Raw genomic sequence first — 19,351 nt, 5'->3', positions numbered from 1 at the left:
AGCAGAATTCAATTCTTTGTTGTGTAGGACTGAAGTTCCCATTTTGTTGCTGGCTGCTGGCCGGGTTACCCTCAGTTCCTCTCGACTACTCTAAGCACCTTTCATTCTGTCTTCCATCTTCAAGCCAGCCACACCATGTCAAATCCTTCTCATGTTTCAATTCTCTGACTTCTTTTCCAAACAGCAGTAGAAAACTTTATTTTTTAAAGGTCTCATGTAATTAGGTCAGAAATACCCAGAAACTCTCCGAAACTTGAGGACATTTGTTTTGGAACTTTTTACTTTCTTTTATTTATTGGTTTATTTTAATTAGCTTCCAGTATACAGTACATTGGTTAGATACCTATATAGTTCATAAAACAATTCCCCCCAATTGCTCCCTCCCTCCCGTGACCCTCCACCTAGCCAACGTATTAATGCTAACTGCATTCCCTATGCCATGCCCCCCATCCCTGTGACCATCCATCAGGTACTAATTTGTACTTCTTTTACCTTTCACTCCATTCTCCCAGTCCCCAAAATTCCCTTCCCTTCTGTCCATCACCAAATTGTCCACTATATTTGTGAGTCTGATTTTGATTAGTTTGTTCTTTTTATTCCTTAGATTCCGCATATAAGTGAAATCATATAGTGTTTATCTTTCTCTGTCTGACTTAAATACCTTCTAGGTCCATCAAAGCAATATCTTTGTCCATCCCCTTCCTTTGAATATGTAGGGGTCTTGTTTTCTTATCCTTTCAGCCACTCTGTCTTTTGGTTGGAGCACTTAATTCTTTTCCATTTAAGGTACTTATTGATAGGAATGTAGTTGTTACCATTCTGTATTCCTGTTTTTTGGTACGTTTTTTTCTACTTAAAGAAGTTCCTCCAACATTTGCTGTAATACTGGCTTGGTGGTGATAAATTCCTTTACCTTATTTTTGTCTGGGAAGCTCTTTATCTGTTCTTCAACTCTAAATAATGGCTTTGCTGGATAAATTATTCTTGGTTGTAGATCCTGGGTCTTCATCCTGTCGAATATTTTGTTCCAAGTCCTTCTGTCCTGCATAGTTTTTTTTAAGAAATCAGCTGCCAGTCTCTTGGGTGTTCCCTTTTCAGTAACTATCTGTTTTTCTCTTGCTTCTTTTAATATTCTTTCTTTGTATTTAAAATTTGGCATTTTAATTATGATGTGTCTTGGTGTGGGCCTCTTTGGATCCCTGATTTTTGGAATTCTCTGAGCTTCCTGGGGTTTTATGTCCATTTCCTTCACCAGGTTAGGGAAGTTTTCTATTATTATTTCTTCAAACAGCTGTTCCACACCTTGATTTTCTTCAGTTATGCCAATCAGACGGATATTTGGAGCCTTAATAGTGTTCCGTATGCTCCTTAAATTATTTTTATAGTCTTAGCATCTTATCTCTTGCCATTCTGATTGTATGTCATTGGCTTTACCGTCCTGTAGATAAGGCATTTGATCCTTTTCTTTATTCACTTTGTTTATTCCTTTGTTTATTCCATTTAATATATTTCTCATCTCAGATAATGTGTTTTTCATTTCAGACTGGTTCCCTTTTATAATATCCATTTCCATTTTTATGTTTTTTTAATCTCTGTCGAAATTCTCACTGAATTTATTTACACTTCTCAAAAGTTCATTGAGCATCTTTAAAATCAGTGTTTTGAACTCTGCATCTGTTAGATTACTTGACTCACATTATATCTGGATCTCTGTTCTGTTCTCTCATATGGTTTCTGCTTCTTTGTCTTCCCATTTTGGCCGCCTTCCCGTGTCTCTTTCTATGTACAAAGCAAAGCTCCTAAGTCTTCTGGTCTTATTAGTGTGGATTTGTGAAGTAGGTGTCCAGTGGCATGGTCCTGAGAGGGGTTCAGCTGCAGGCCAAATTTAGCCTAAGGCTCTACCCCTGTGAGGCCACCTGTTAAGATTCAGCAAGCAATCCACAGGTTCTGTGCTTATAGTTGCCTCAAAAGGCTACACCAGAAACTGAGGCCAGGTGCCTCCAGTGTGAGTCTAGGCACTGCTCAGCATCCTTGCTCACCTGACTCGCTGAGGATATACCTGGATGTGGCTTGGGTAGGGCCGCAAGTTGGGGGAGGCGTGGTTTCAGTAATCCCTCTGGGCTGAGCCACCTCTGTTATCCAGTTTGATGATGTCACAGCTTTGGCAGAGCTGAGTCCGTGCACTTCGAGAGGGGAGGGCTCAACAGGGAACAATGGACACCACTGGCACTTCTGTACAGGATGAGTGAGTCTTGCCTCGGCCCTCACTCGGACCTCACTTGGACAATGAATGTCTCGGTGTAAGTCCCTGGCGCCTCCTGCACACAGCCTAATTGGCACTGGTGCTCAGAGCGAGCAGGTCCATCACTGCAGAAGTCCACTCATGGTCATGGCCCCTTTAAAAGGCATCTGCTGCAGCCTCTGTCTCAGGCACTCAGGACCAGGTAGCCCTGTGTCCTTACCCCATCCTACCTTCTGCTATTGCAGAGTGCTTTCTTGGACTTATCCCTAGTTGTATGGCTTGTTCATCCCTGGCGATTTTTCCTTGCTATTGCTCCTTGTTTCCATCACAACTTTGATTTGGTCTCTAGAAGGATGAACAGAACCTCTGTCATCTATGCCATTTTTTTTCTCTTCTAATGTCTGTCTTTTACTTAACATAATGCTTTCAAAATTTTTACGTGTTTTAGCATATATTTGTGTACTTCATTCTGTCTTATGGCTGAATATTGTTTTATCGTTTGGAATATTACATTTTGTTTATCCATTTTTCACTGATGGACATGTGAGTTGTTTCCACCATTGGCTATTGTGAATAGTGATGTTATGAATATTAATGTACAAGTATATGTTTGAGTACTAGGGTTTAATTCTTTTAGGTATATACCTAGGAGTAGAATTGGTAGGTTGTATAGTTATTCTTTATCTTTTAAACAACCACCAAAATTAAGTTATCCTAAGTAACTGCATCATTTTACATTTCTAGTTTTATTCCATTATGGTCAAAGGGGATAATTTGTATGATTTCAGTCCTTTTAAATTTGTTAAGAATTGTTTTATGTCCTAGCATATGGTCAATCTTGGACAGTGTTCTATGTATACTTGAGAAGACAATGCAGTCTGCTGCTGTTGGGTGAAATCTACCATTTTAAAATTTCCTCTTAATTCAGCATTTGTTTGGTTGCTATAAACTTTTGACTATTTTCCAGAGTTTCCACAATTGATTCTGACAGTTTTTACTCATTATTTTTAGTTTTTCTCTGGAGGAGCAGGCTTTCAGAACTACCTATCCCACCATTTTTGCTGGCATAACTCTCAGCAACTACTTTTTAAAACAAATATTTTATAATGTCCCTTTAATATCCTGAAAAAAAATTTATAGGTAATATAACTTTAATACACACAGAAGTTTTAAAAATTAATATAAAGGAAGTAATTCATAAAAAATAGTATGAATTTCAGTGTGTAAATGCTTATATTTGACATAACGAAGTAATGGTATGTTTGTACTTATTTAAGTAAGTTGAATTTAAGAAATGTAAGAACATCGGATTCCATTTTGTGCAGATGCTAATAAATGAAAGGCTAAAATCTAGTTATAAAGACTAGACTTTTATATGTACAGGGAATTAGAGAAATCACTTTAAGAGAAGTCAGGATAAAACACTGATACAAATTATAGACTAAAGAGGTGAAAGAAAGGAGAAAATATAATCTTACAAATGGGTGGGGCCTTATTTGAAAAATAATTATTTAGTAAATATTGAAGAAATATCAGAGCACATATCTTTTATTTTGAAATCATGACATGTCAGGTCAAATATTTTAGTCTTGAGTATTTAAGTCCTTGGAAATAATATCCTTTAAATGATAATGGGATTCTAAGATGGATTTTTTAAAAGCTGTGATAGGATATTTAGAACCAATATCAAAGTAAGCTTGAAAAAAATAGACAATTACAAAATAAGTGAAGGATTTAAATTCTTAATTTTTACACTAGATTTCTTATTCATATACAGAAATACCTATACATGATATGCAGTATTTTTAGAACAGCCAATGAAATTAAATAAGATACCTTCATTTCACGTGTTTCTAATTCAGTATTTGGTACCAAATGTCTTAAAAGGAGTCTTACATCCTATATTGCATATATAAAATTGGATGTGTTGCTTTACAGTAACCTTACGACTACACTAAAATATTTTCAAATACATGCATAATTTGAAATACAAGAGTAGGTAAATCAGCTTCCTTCCAAAAAAAAATGGATATGATAGTAATAATTTGATCCAGAAGCTTTCTTATTATACTATTTAAATCATATTTGACCTCCAAATTATTTTTTAGCTTAACTGTTATAAATGATGGCTAGCTTGTTTTCTACCCATTTCAAATAGAATAATGCCCTCTCTATATTGCAAGGTTATAAAAATTTAAATCTAATTGCTTATTATATCTTTTAAAAATAGGGTCCTGTTCTTTTTACCTCTGAGCAGTGGTAAAAATAATGAAATAAATAATTTTTATAATATGTTTATAAAAATCTATTTTAAAAATGTTACTAATAATTTAATAATAACAGGACACCTGTTGTAGAGGCTATTCCCTTGAGAAAATTAAATCTTAATCATGGGTCAAAATTTTGAGAGATTCTGTAATTATTCACATTTAAAATTTTTAATTCATAGTCTCTGGCCTTGGTTTGCCCCTCAATCAAAATCACTTTTTAGGGAGAAGTATACTTTGTGACAAAAGTACTTTGTTCTTTGGTTGTTGTATGTTTTGAAAATATGAAATAAACTTCCTTGACTTAAGCACTTTCCAAGCACACATTTTCTTTTTTAGGTATGTATTACTTTTAGAGAACAGTCTTTATTTTCATGAGAATGACCTATCGTCACATACATTTAATTACATTATGATTTTTAGTTGTTGCATATGTGAGAATGTGAAAAGCAGAGCAAAGTATGTATGTAATAGCTTTTTGTGTCTTGTGTTTTTTATCTGCAGCCTTCAAAAAAAATTAAGGTACCTGAGGAGAATTTCTTCAATGTTCCTGCTTTCTTAACTGTTTCGGGACAACTTCACCTAGAAGTGATGTCAGGGTACAGAATTTTCTTTACTCTTTTGCTTTAATGGACTACTGATTATGGGGTGGGTGAGAGTGCAGTAATGCTTCCTTTCCCAATGGTGAAACCTGAAAATTGAAACTAGTATTTATAGTTAGTCCACTTGAATTCACCAAAAGTACATTTAAATTGACAATTTGGCAATATTCAAGTTTCCTACTGAAAAAGAAAAAAATCAGTTTGGTCTGTATTTTTGTTTTTAATGAAAAATGTAACACTGGAAATTTGAAATTCTAATTTTTTGCATTTTACTAATCTTTTCTTGCTCAAATCTCAAAATATGTCATCACATTTAAATATAATTAATCATAATTATGAAAATAAAGTTAGTTCACACCTGAATCAGGTTTAGCCCATTTCACTGAAAAAAAAGAAAAAGAAAAATACCTGAAACAGATGTAAGAAAAATATTTTTAAATAATTGGTTTGCATAAATAAAATTAACCCACAGAGCCATCATGAGAGACATATGACTAAGAAAGTCTTAGAAGTCAGACCGCATTAGTTTTAGACATTCTCAACCCTCTGGAAAATCATTATACTCTTTTCAGCCTAACTTTCCTTTTCTTTAAAATGAGATCGGACAGGAAGGTCTTTAAAGTCTTATCTAAGTCTTACATTCTGTGATTCTGTGGGTGACTTCTTAATGCCGACTCAATAAGTACTTTCTCCCTTACATACCTTCGTTTTCTCACATAGAGATTGAGACTTAAAAATCTCTTTAAGAAATGACTCCAATGAAAAAAAGGGAATCTTTATGTGTTTCCAATTGTTTTTAAAATTCACAGGTTGGAAAACTCAGGAGAAAGAGAATAGTGTTCATGTTTATTTTTTTATGTACTTTACTGGCAGGATGGAAAGTCAGCGGTAGAATAAAGATGATCTTAAAAATAACATACTTTACTTAGATTCTTTTCTAATTTATCTTTGAGACAGGTATTATTAGATAATTCCAATAACCAATAATTGACAACATTATCAAAATACTGTGCAGAAAAACTATGATCATAATAGCCCTGTGAGACTGTAGGATTTGCAGAGCTGTATGTGGGAAAGGCCATGTCAGGCATGTTGTGGGAAGCTCCTAATGCCTGCCTGTCGGTGTAATTTTATTATTTTTTTATTTTAACGTTTTAATTTTATTCCTATCCCTCCCTCCCTCTCTGCTTTGGCAACCATCAGCTTGTCCCTTATTATCTATTGGTCTGTTTGTGTTTTGTTTATACATTTGTTTTGATTTTTTAGAGTTCACATAAAAGTGAAATCACATGATATTTGTCTTTGACTTATTTTACTTAGTATAATACCATCTAGATCCATCTATGTTGCATATGGCAAGATTTCATTCTATTTAATTGCTGAATAACATTCCAGTGTGTGTGTATGTGTATGTGTATGCGTGTGTGTGTACTAACTCTTCTTTATACATTCATCTGTCAATGGACACTTCAATGAGGTTGCTTCCTCATCTTGGCTATTACTACAGTAATGCTACAGTAAACATAGGGGTACAAATATCTTTTCAAATTAGTGTTTTTGTTTTCTTTGGATAAATACCCGTAAGTGGAATTGCTGTATTGTATGGCATCTCTGTTTTTGATTTTTGAGGAATCTTCATACATTTTCCATGGTGGCTGCACTAATTTACAATCCCACCAGCAGTGTACAAGAGTTCCCTTTTCTCTACATCCTTGCCATACTTGTTATTTGTTCATTTATTGATGATAGCCATTCTGACAGGTGTGAGATGATAGCTTGTGGTTTTAATTTGCATTTCCCTAATGATTAGTGATGTTTAGCATTTTTTCATATGTCTGTTGGCATCTGTATGTCTTCTTTGGAGAAATGTCTATTCAGGTTCTCTGCCCATTTTTTAATTGGATTGTTTGGGTTTTCTTAGTGTTAAGTTGTTTGAGTTCTTATATATTTTAGATATTAGCCCCTTGCCAGATATATTATTTGCAAATATCTTCTCCCATTTAATAGGTTGTCTTTTTGTTTTGTTGATGGTTTCCTTTGCTGTGCAAAAACTTTTTGGTTTGATGTAGTCCCATTTTTTTAATTCTTCTGTTGCCCTTGCCCAGGGAGACATATATAAAAAGATATTTCTAACAACAATAACAAAAGATTTACTGCCTATGTTTTCTTTTATGAGTTTTATGGTTTCAGGTCTTAAATTTAATTCTTTAATCCATCTTGAGTTTATTTTTGTATATGGTGTTAAGAAAATGTTTCAATTTCATTTTTTTATATATCTGTCCACTTTGTCCAACACCACTTATTGAAGAGACTGTCTTTACTCCATTGAATATCCTTGCCTCCTTTGTCATAGATTGACCATTAATTGACCAGTTCTTACGCCTTTCAAAGTGTAATTTTACAAAAGAAAACATGATTTATACAAATATAAAGTGAAGTTGTATCAAATATTTTATTCAATCCATTAATTATTTAGGGAACAAGTAAAATAGTAAGGCTAGTTCAAAGAACATTTGAGGAGCTGTGTATTCATAGGCAATTTAATAAAGGAATTTTAGAATAGGATTGCTAGGTTAAGTTACAAACTGGTTAATGTCCTAATGACCAATAAACCTTAACCTTTGCAATTTTGTCTTTACCTGACAAAAATGATTTACAACTCTACTGGACAAAATCTACAAGTTAACATGTAACTTTACTTAATATGGGATATTTAATTTAACAGTAAATAGAATAATGAAGCCAAGTACATTCCCCTAAGTAATTAAATAATCTCTGAGTCGGTCTATGTCCCCATATTACATTGAAAGGACAAACTGTCTACCTTTTGGCCTTATATCCAAGTTTTGGATAACCTTTCTTTAACAGCCGTTCAATATTTATTTTTTTCATCTGTAAAGTTAGAGGTAAGGTATCTTCCCCTCAGAAGCGTCATAATATGTGAAAGGTGTAAATTTACCAACTGTTTCCCTATTAACCAGTAGTTGATTAAATATGTTCCCTCTTTCCTAGTAAAATGCAGTGAACCACAGAACACGGTGTACAGTGAAAATTGACGGAAGATTAAATTGGCAGAATATGAGGCTTTGTATTTTTAATGTGTTATGAAGTATTTTTAATAATGGTAGTCAGTGTTCCTAATTTAATATGCATAGTTCTAGGACAATTAATATTCAGTACATCATGTTTCAGATTAATGCATGATTTAATTTCCAATAAGAAATCGGTAGTCTCTTTTTCCTCAGTTTTGTTTTTCTATAACGTTATTTAACAGACTTTTAAAATGGATTAAATGGTAGTTAAATTTAGAAGGTTAACATTTTCCAAAAAAAAAAACTATATTGGTTTGGTGGGTTGATGGCTTCATTTATTTTGTTGTTGTTTTTAATTAAATTTTCCATTTTAAAATAATTTTTAAATATAGAAAAATTCCGAAGATAGTGCAGACTTTTTTTATACATTTGACCCAGTTTCCTCCATCGATGACATCTTAAATTACCATGGTACATTTGTTAAAACTAAGACCCCAATGTCAGTAAATTATTATTAACTAATTTACAGACTTTATTTGGATTTTCTCAGTTTTCTTTTTTCTTTTTCCAGGATCCTGTTCAGGGTACCACATTACATTTAGTTGTCATGTTTCCCTAGTATCATCTAGTCTATAACAGTTTCTCAGTCTTTATTTTTTTCATGATTTGTAAAACATATCCTACTTTGGATTTGTCTGATATTTTTCTCATGTTTAGACTGGAGTTATATGGATTTTTAGAAACAATACCACAGAGGTGAAATGCTCCTCTTATCACATCATATCAAGGGGTATGTGATATCCACATGGTAATATTAACCTTCATTACATGGATAAGATAGTGTTTGCCAAGTTTCTCTACTGAAAATGTACTGTTTTTTTCCTTTCTCTACTCTATTTTTTGAAAGTGAGTCATTGAATCTAGCCCACCTTCCCTAGAGGTGAGAGTGAGGGGCTGGGAAGTGGGAGATGGAATTTAACACCACCTCCTAGAAGTGGGAGTATTCAGAATTCTGTAAGACAAATTTGTTATCTCTTTACCCTTGTATACTTATTTATGTAATCATTTATGTCAGGGTAAATTCATACATATTTTATAGTTTGTGCTATACTTCAATTCTGTTATTTATTTTGTTGCTCAAACTGTTTTAGTTTTAGCTATTGGGAGCTCGACTCTTGGTATTGTATATTCTATAGGTTTGGACAAATGTATAACAACACATATCCACCATTATAGTATCATACAGATTAGTTTCACTGCTCTAAAAATCCTCTGTGCTCCTCCTATTCATCCCTCCGTTCTCCCAAACCCCTCACATTCAGTGACCTTTCTACTGTCTCTAAAGTTTTGCCTTTTCTAGAATGTCATGTAGTTGGAATAATATAATATGTAGCCTTTTCAGATTGGCTTCTTTCACTTAGTAGTATGCATTTAAGTTTTCTCCATGTCTTTTTATGGCTTGATAGCTCATTTCTTTTTAGCACTGAGTAATATACCATTATCTGGATATACAACAGTTTATTTATCCAGTCACCTACTGAAGGACATCTTGGTAGCCTCTAAATTTTGGCAATATCTCAGGCTTGTTTTTAAATTTTTCCTAACCTAGCCATAAAAGCCATTTCTCCAAAAAGGCTTGGTTCTTTTTATGAGAAAATGGTATTTAGAAACCATGATTTAGTCACTGGGTATCTTCCTGCTACTGGGGGATTATTGCTCCCAAGCCCTATCAGCAGATATAGCTATAATACGTTTTTTAAATAAGAGAAACCTAAGTGTTTTCATTACATTCTGCCTATAAATATAATTTATAAGTGGGATGTTCTTTCTGAGAGAAGTAGAAATGTTCTAAATTATAAAACCTACAATTAAGAAATGTTGTATAATGAAATTTTCCATTTCTTGTCAGTTAAAGCCAGAATTGAAGGAAGCCTTAGCCTAATGTATTTGAAATAGTTTTTATTATTGTTTTACTTTATTATTGGTTTTGTTTTGTTTCTTTTGATGTTTTACTACAGGTGATTTTTCCTTATAATGGATTTTTTTTTTTTTACTAAGCCCCGAAGTCAAGCATATGTCAGGATAAAATTGATGATTTCCTCTTGAACTTTGATACTAGAAATGTAAATTCATACGCCTTTTTAGAGGAATACCTTTTTACCAAGAATTTCATTTCTAGGAATTTTTCTTAAGGAAATGATCAACTCTGTAAAGATGTAAACAGAAACTTTGAAAACAATTTTATTTATACTACTGAAAAATTATTAGCAACCTAAAAGTCTATTTAAGAAGATTGATTAACCCTCAGTATACCTAGAAAATGGTCATCGTTGTTTACCATCTTCAATAATGGACCTTATTTTTAATAAATATTAAGCCATATTATAAATAATTTGCAGAATTAAAAATGAAGGGATAAAGAAAATGAACTTAATAAAAATTTAAATGTGGCAAACCAAAATTTTAAAAAATGCTTTATTGAGAAATAATTTATTTACCATAAAATTCACCAAAGTAGACAATTCAATGGGTTTTAATGTATTTTCATAGTTTACAAATATCACTATAATCTAATTTAAGACTATATCACCCAAAAAGAAACTTTTTCCCTTTAGTAATCAGTTTCCATCATCCTTGCCATTCTAGGCAACAACCGATCAATCTACTTTCTGTCTTCATGGATTTACTCATTCTAGATATTTTATATAAAGGAAATCACACAATATATCATATTTATGGCTGGTTTATTTCACTTTGCATAATATTTTTAGTGTCTGTCCATGTCGTAGCATGATTCAATACTTCATTCTTTTTTATTGCCAAATAGCATTCCATTATATAAGTATACCACATTTGTTTATTCATTCAGCCGGTAGTGGACATTTGGGTTGTTTCTGTTAATTGGCTATTGTAAGTAATGTAACTGTGAACATTTAAGTACAAGTATTTGTGTGAACATTTTTTCATTTCTCTTGCTTAGGTACTTAGGAGTGAAACTGGTGGTTTACATGGTAACTTTAACCGTGAGGAACTGCTAGGCTGTTTTCCGCAGTGGCTGCACTATTTTACAATCCTACCAACAATGTATAAAGGTTCCAATTTCTCCACACCCTTGCCAACAGTTACTGTTTTGTATCTTTTTTATTGTGCCATTTTAATGCGTATAAAGTGGCACTTCATTATGGTTTGGATTAACATTTCCCTAATGACTAATGACATTGAGCATCTTTTCATGTGCCTTCATTCATGAGCATCATTCTTTGGCCACTTGAATATCTTCTTTGAAGAAATATCTATATTCTTGGTTCATTTTTTTTAGTTGGGTTATTTGTCTTTTTATTATTTTATGGTAAGAGTTCTTTACATATTCTGGATACAAGTCCTTTATCAGATACATGATTTGCAAATATTTTTTTCCCATTAAGTGGATTCTTTTCATTTTCTTGATGATGGTGGCAACCCCAGATTTTTATTCTCTCAAATAGACACAGCCTTTTGAATGTACCTAACTGTTTATTAGCTTCCATGCATGAACTTGGAATATATCTATACTTTAAATATAGATTCTGAGTTTTAAATACATCTTTAATAGGTTCTAGCTTATTACTTCTAGTTCTTTATTATTACATAATGAAGTCTTTACTGTGAAATGACTAATTGAATGAAAATACCATATTTCCTTTTTGCTCTTAGAAACATATTATTTTACTTATCAGTTGAGTTTGAGAAAATTCATTTAGGATATTGTTATCTGAGGCTCATAGTCTGAGATTTCACATATAACCAATTTTACCTTCATCATTAGAGATTAGATTGTTACTGCCTCTTTGCATTCATTACCTCATTTGTCTAATATTTATGAAGCATCTTTATTTTTTTTATCATTATAAGTAAAAAATAAAAGTTCTTAATTCTCAACTGTGTTCTGTGAAAACTACAAAAAGACTACAATAATGATGTCTCAGGATTTTCTCATACTTTCTTGAAAGATGACACAATAGTTTGTGTACTGCAGTAAGAAAGCTGAAGATGACACAATGGTGATGATTTATCTCACTATACATCTTCCTCTTATCCACTGTTTATCTTAGGCATCTATCATTCTTCTGTTTTCATAATATTTTACTCTTTTATAACCTAATTAAGAGTAATGAGTAATGATAAAAAAATTTTCTAGGATGATGAAATAGCAAAATGTTTCAGTATACAGGAAAAAATAAAATCACTTAAATCCAATATGTAGCTTAGATTCATGAAAGGATTCAATGGGTTTTATTCTGTTAGGAAAAATAGAGTTTTTTGTCTTTTGGATGACCTCTATAGTCTTTTGAATTTGTTCTCTAAAAAGATAAGTCCTGTGAATGCAACCTTACTTGAAGACAATGTTTTTGCAGATGGAATCAATTTAAAATATTGGATTGGGGTGGGCCAATGACTAGTATCTTTATAAGGGAAAAGAGAGGGAGATTTGGACACAACAGAGGAGATACACACAGAGGAAAAAGGCCATATGAAGACTGAGGTAGAGACTGAAGTAATGCCAAGCAATGCTAAGGAATGCTGTGAACTACCAGAAACTAGGAAAAGACAAGGAAGGATTCTTCCCTGGAACCCACAGAGGGAACGTGCCTCTGCCAACAGCTCGATTTCAGACTTCTAGTCTCCACATTTGTAAGAGAATAAATTTCTCTTGTTTTTAAGCTACCCAGTTTGTGCTAATTTGTTATGGCCACCTGAGGGAACTAATACAATCCCAAAGAAAGTATAAAAGTCATGAAATACTAATATTTAGAAACTATTTAAACTGCTCAACAAAGGAACTCAAACATTAAAACTGGGCATAGTGGACCTTGGCAATAAACTGAGGGTTAATCGTAATTCGACCAAACCATGGTACAGCCATTAAAACTGACAATAAAGCTTTACAACATGTTTAAAGAAAAAAAGTCATTATGAAACAAGAAGTAGGGCGTAATTTCAGTTTGTTACAGTGTGTGTGCGTGCTTGTGTGTGTGTGTGTGTGTGTGTGTGTGTGTGTGTGTATGTAGGAAAAAGCCTGGAAAAATATACACCAGTATTCAACTTGTAAGCAATGGCTGGTTATCTCTACTAATTTTTATTTTCTTTCTTAAACTTGTCTTTTTTCAGATTTGTAAAACTAATGTTGATTATTTTTATAATGAGAAAAATTAGCTGTTTCCATTTTGGGGGGAAAATCATTTTGGGCTTTGAGTTGATTTCATTCCAATTTGTTTAATTGGTGCTTTGTGATTGGTGTGAGCAATCCTAAACTCATTCCGTTGGGTTATCTCATCAGTTCAGATGCCATGCTCAGAAGCCGTGGAAGTTCATATGCAGGATGCCTTCATCCTGTTAAACGACTGTGGTAAGAATGTCAGCAAGTGACCCTGAGTTAGACTGAAGTACCCTTTGTAACTGAGTGTGAAAGTGTCTTCCCATTCTGTATGACTTTCTCATTCTTCTTCCACTTGATACTTAGATACTTATCTGAACTTTATTAATTTATACTCATTTAATTTTCAAGGTCGTTTTGATTGTGGCTATTTTATTCATGCTGTGCATTTTCATGCATTTCTGTGTTTTTAATGCTCCTCCCTGTAGCATTAGACTCCTTTTTTCATAGCTTATTCCTCAAGGCTCAGCTAAAATAGTACTTCTTTCTTGACTTCCCTGTTTTTCTGTCAATAGAAATTATATTTCTCTTCCTATTCTCTTATAGTGCTCACCTATTTCATATCATAAAGGAAAAAAGTTCCTTTTGTATTTAATGGTTAAGCAGTTTGTAGTTCTTTTCATGTATGTCTGTCTCATCAGTTACAAATATTCTAAATACTGTATCAACTAAAAATCATAGATATTCAGTATATATCTTTAAATTGTATTTGTAAAGCACAGATTTTCATTCTTTTAAAAATTTGCTCTACCGTTTCTACTATAAAGTTGAGCCCACAAACAGGAGTTAAGTATATGTTAACCACTCCTTTTACTTTATTTCATGGAAATGCTATCACCATGAAACTTTAATTACCTCATTGATCTTTAATTACCTCATTGTTTCCTGAATGTGTGTGAATAATGATGATTCTTTAGGCTGTTCTCTTAAAGGTGGGACCTTAAAACAGAGGTTTTTTCTATTAGTTTATTATTTATGTTAAACTTTAACTCTATTTAGATAGAAATGTAAATTAACACACTGCTGGTGTAAGTGACTCAGGAATTTCATTATCATTTGACCAATTTCATTATTTATGTGACATAGCCAGAAAATGAGCATTTCAAGCAAACTGAACAAGTGCAGAGGATTTTAGTAGGAATATTTAGCTTGCTTGCTTGGGTACAGTACAGAGAATATGAATATTTGGGTTAACCAAATGTTGGGTATTGCCAAGTTAATTTGATGGAAGTAGTTATACCGAAAGTTATAATGATAGATCAAGGAATCTGTTCTTCGGTAAAGAGAAAAGTGAAGAAATAGGAGTAGAGGGTAATGATGAAAAAAGTAGTGGTGTTAAAGAATTGGAGGTCTTAATGAAGACTTGTTGATGTGGAAGTACTAGAGTACAAACCTGGACAAATATGAGGTGATGGTCAAGCTGCTGTGAAATTCATTTCTCTTAACAGCTCCCACCTGTAAACTAAAGTGCCTATTGTCTTCTCCAGTTGGCTGTTGTATAACCATCTCAACATGTTCAAAACTAATTCATCATCTTATTCCCAAAATCTGTTTGTTTTTCCTTCTGAATTTTCTACCTCAGGAATTCACTATCATCCTTTTGTCAAAGCAGCTATATGGATATCATTCCAAAATTTTTTTCCACGTCTTTTGCATTCTGTCAGTCATTTGTTTCTACTTCCCTTTGCTTCAGCTAAACTCAGCTTAAAAATGATCTCACCCAGAATCCCCACCACATCTTTCTTGTTAAATGCCCTTTTTCTGTATGTCCAGGTTGCTTTATTCTTATCTATTTTGCACCTCTGGAATAATTGATTTTTTTCCTTATAGATTAAACTCTGAGCATTTGAATTTAGAGATTGTGTTTTATTTAATTTTGTTAACTCTTAATTTAAAACAGAATACTTAAGTACCTGTTGGAAAAGGGTTTCTATCAATCCTATTTATTAAAAAAATTAAAATTATCTGTTTATTTGCTTATCTTCCCATTAGCCTGTAAATTCCTCAAACCATATCTTGTTCCTTTTTATCTTCTTAGTTTCAATTACTACCACTTACCTGATCCAGGACTCAAAAATCAATCTCAATTTGATTGAATATTTGTTGAGAGCCGACTGTATACCAATCACTAGCTTAGGCGCTGGGATACAGAGATGAACAAGACAGATAAGATCCCAACCTCCATGATTCTGTACAGTCTAATGAGCAAGATAGGCATTAAATAAGAAATTAGAAACATGGAGCTTTCTAAAAAAGGTTGTCCCAAGGGCAAGAAGAGCATATGGCAGGGGAATTTCACTTTGTCTAGGTTGAATTGAATTTAGAGGTAACCTTATCAGTAGAATGATTACATGTGAGTGCATTTTAAAATATCATTTATATTTAATGACCAGTAGCTGTTGCATTTGGTTTGGATTCTATTACTTTTCTATTCTTGGCACAACAGAAACCCAGTTAATACTTTTTCTCCCCATTATTATAGAGCATTTTATGATGTATAATCTTTTAGTTACCCCCAGTACATGTTAGCTATATTTGGCCATGAAAAGTCTTTTGGTGCTTTTATTTCACGTTTGGTACATTATCCTTGAATGAATTATATTTAGCCAAATCATCAAAAGCTAGAAAACTACCTAGTTTCTCTGTCCTTTCCTTTATCCACTTCCAAATACTTGGAATCTTTTATTTTACTTTGTATGAAATGCATGTTTGTTTGTATCCTGTCTGACTTTAGGACAGTAACCAGGATAAGAGGGACCTGGACATCATGGCCTAAAGAACTGGGTGAAGAAACCGAATATGTTTAGCGTAGGGAAGACAAAGGGGAGACGTGATTTGATAGTTGTTCATATCTATTTAGTAGGCTTCTGTAAGAGCCCTGTGTACAGATGAGTAAATGAGTTTTTAAGAATGACTTTATTGAGATATAACTCATATACTGTAAAATTCATCTTTTAAAAATGTATAATACAGTAGTTTTTACTATTTTCACAAAGTTGTGCAACCATCACCACTATCTAACTTCTTCAAAAAGAAATCCCTTCCCATTAGCAGTCACTTCCCATTCCCCTTTCCCCTTACTTCCTTAGCCCCTGGCAAACTATTGAAATCAGAAACAATGGGAGTGGGGCCCAGCAATCTGTGTCACCTACCAGGTGATGATGATGCTGAGGACCACTGCTTTAAAGACTCTCTCTGTTCACTGGTTGATGGGAACATCTGGCTTCCAGGCATTCTGGCAGGACCCAGGAGGGGATTGACAGTTTCCTATGAAAATTCAATGTATCTCTATTCCCCCTGTCCCCAGTCTTACCACAGTTCTATGTGCAGGTCACCTCCTTTCTGCAGTATTCCAAATAATGGCTTCCATGCTTTGACACATTGGTCATCATTCACCATTTGTTTTCTGTCCTCTAAAGATTTGTTGAGATCTCTTGTCCACTGAAGGCCTTTTTTCTGTTTCTTCCTTTTATTATTTTATTATTATTTTAAGGTTGTCTCAGGAAGGAGACAATATAAATATTTATGTTTAATTCACTATTTGAACTTCATTTTTACTAGCTTGAGTGATATTTGCTTTTTTTTAAGTTGCTAGTTAGATTATACATTATTTGCACGATGATTTAGTGTCTCTGATGTAATGAGTAATGTCTCTGATTAACTGCAGTATCTGCATACCACCTTGGAAGTCTAAACATTGGGTTCTCTACCCATTTCTAGTGTCGCATTCCTTTGTGAGGGAGATTACTATCCTGCTTTTTGTCCACTTCAAGTGTATGGGAGAATATCACACGCTTCTGTTATCTTGCTCTCTGAGGTCTGGCTAAGCAGACAAAATATCTGAAGGATTGAATGTCTTTGAAATAAGTAAGTTTGATGTAAGCTAAAAAAAATTCCTAGTCAAGTCTTTGAGTAATGATACAAATAGAACTCATGAAATGCAGTGCCTGGTGGCATTGTCTAAAAGCAAATGCAGGTTACTATAGTGAGACATCCAATTAATCTTTAGTAATTTGACCAATATGGATGGTAATTGGAGCTATGAAAAGCAAAACTGATTGTTGTTACTTTTAATTACTATATAACCTTGTCCAAATTCTATTTTGCTCTCGTGGCTTTAATTACATTTTTAGGAGAAGGGGGAAAAATGTTACACGTTTGGAGAATTTTTGTTGGGTTGGGAACAAAGAATTTATGTCATTTTGAGTGTTGTTTTCCCCCTAGCTTGTTTTCTTCTCCCTAAAAATAACTACGAGTACTCATTTATTTAGCAGTAATTTTAGTATTCAACCAAATGGTCTGTAACTATGTTAGACATCAAGGAGGATGTTAAAAATATGGAAGCCTCATTGATTGACCTAAAGAGGGTCACCAGTGCTGTTACAGAGTTAAGCAGCTACTAAGATAATGTTTCCCCTCCCAAAAAGTACTAAACTTGTCCAAGTGAATGGTTATGTTAATTGAAGGAAGGAAATATAGTCAGAGAGACTTAAGTTGGAATTCTGTCTTCTCTATATATTGATTTCATAAGTTTAATATCTGAGCCTCCACTTCCTGACTGTAAAAGTAAATTACAATGGCCACCCTGCAGAGCTGTTGTGAGATACTTTGCAAAAGGCCAGTGTTTATCACAGGTTGACACCAAGTGCTATGATGATAGTAATGATGACAACAGGAACCTGAAGAACTCAAGGTGATTATAAAGAAGTAGCTAAAGAAAGAAGCCATGGTGGTGTGCACAGGAAAGGATGATTAGCTGACAGCTAGTAACAAAGTTGTGTTACAGCAGCAATAGAACTGCACTTTACACAGAGCACAGGATTAGGAGTCTGCCAGGATTCAGGACTCACAAGACAGATGAGAAGAAGAAGGTTAAACTAGACCAGAGCCTAGAACAGAGGAAGGGATTGGGACACGGAAATAAGAACTTGAAAACTAAATCAGAAACAAATTGTAAAAGCGGATTAGCCCATAATCTGCCTACAACTGTTAATTATGTTGACACAGGCGTCACTGTGTTCTCGATTCTTTTGTTCTTCTGTGGTTCCAAGAGCCTGACATTTCACCCTTTATACTTTGGTTGGGGCAAGATTATAATTTACGTAATTAAGTAACAGGATAAACCAACATATGAATAAGCTCTTTTTGTTACTATTGTTGCTTCTCAATCAACTTCATTGAGTATACTTTACATACAATAAAAATGCATCCATTTTAAATGTACAGTTCAATAAATTTTGACAATTTTATAAACCTTTGTAACCTCAACTGTGATTAAAAAAAAAAAAAAGTAGACTATTTGATTTACCCCTCAAAATCCCCTCATTTCCCTTTGCAATCAGTCTCCCTCCCCAGCTTCAGGACCTAGGCCTTGCTTTCTGTCATTATATATTAGATTTTTTTTTTCTAGAATTCCATATAAGCGATATCTATATACTATTTAATTTATATTTAAATACCATTTATATAAATGGTATCATGCAGTATTTACTCTTCTGTGTCTTTATTCACTCAATATAATGTTTTTGAGATTTACCCAGTAGTTGGTTCCTTTTTATTGCTAAATATTATTCCATTGCATGGATATACAATTTGTTAATTCACTCATCTTTTGATAGACATTTTGGTTGTTTCCAGTTTGGGGCTATTATGAATGAAGCTTAATGAAAATTCATGCAAAAGTCTTTGTGTGCACATATGTTTTCATTTTCCTTGAGTAAATGCCTAAGAATTGCTGGATTGTATGGTAAATGTATGATTAACTTTCTAGGAAACTGCCAGTTTTCTGAAGTACTTGTCCTATTTTATATGCCTACCAGCAGTGGATGAGAGTTTTATTTGTTCTACACCTTTCACAAAAATTGGTGTTGTCAAGTATTTTTTTTTTTTAGTTATTGTAATAAGTATATGATCACTCATTATAGTTTTAATTGCATTTCTGTGATGACTAATTTGTTGAACTTCTTTTTTCATGTGCTTATTGGCCATTCATATGCTTCTTTTATTAAGTTTTG

General features: G+C 33.4%; 1 protein-coding gene across 3 annotated transcripts in view; it reads left to right on the top strand.

Moving 5' to 3' along the window:
• The window catches only part of NARS2 (asparaginyl-tRNA synthetase 2, mitochondrial), a 102,453-nt gene that overhangs the window by 41,432 nt on the left and 41,670 nt on the right, over positions 1-19,351 (top strand). For 2 of the 3 annotated variants that reach the window (XM_006926654.2, XM_025042696.1), the window contains exon 6: positions 5,014-5,108. The exons of the other annotated variant lie outside the window; for it this stretch is intronic. In XM_006926654.2, coding sequence (XP_006926716.1) covers positions 5,014-5,108 — 95 coding nt within the window. The remainder of the gene's footprint in view (positions 1-5,013; positions 5,109-19,351) is intronic. 3 annotated transcript variants of the gene reach the window in all.

Source organism: Pteropus alecto, unplaced genomic scaffold (assembly GCF_000325575.1).
Source record: "Pteropus alecto unplaced genomic scaffold, ASM32557v1 scaffold7, whole genome shotgun sequence".
Lineage (NCBI taxonomy): Eukaryota > Metazoa > Chordata > Mammalia > Chiroptera > Pteropodidae > Pteropus > Pteropus alecto.
Note: the sequence above shows the minus strand (reverse complement) of the source record. Positions and strands in the feature narration are given on the sequence as shown.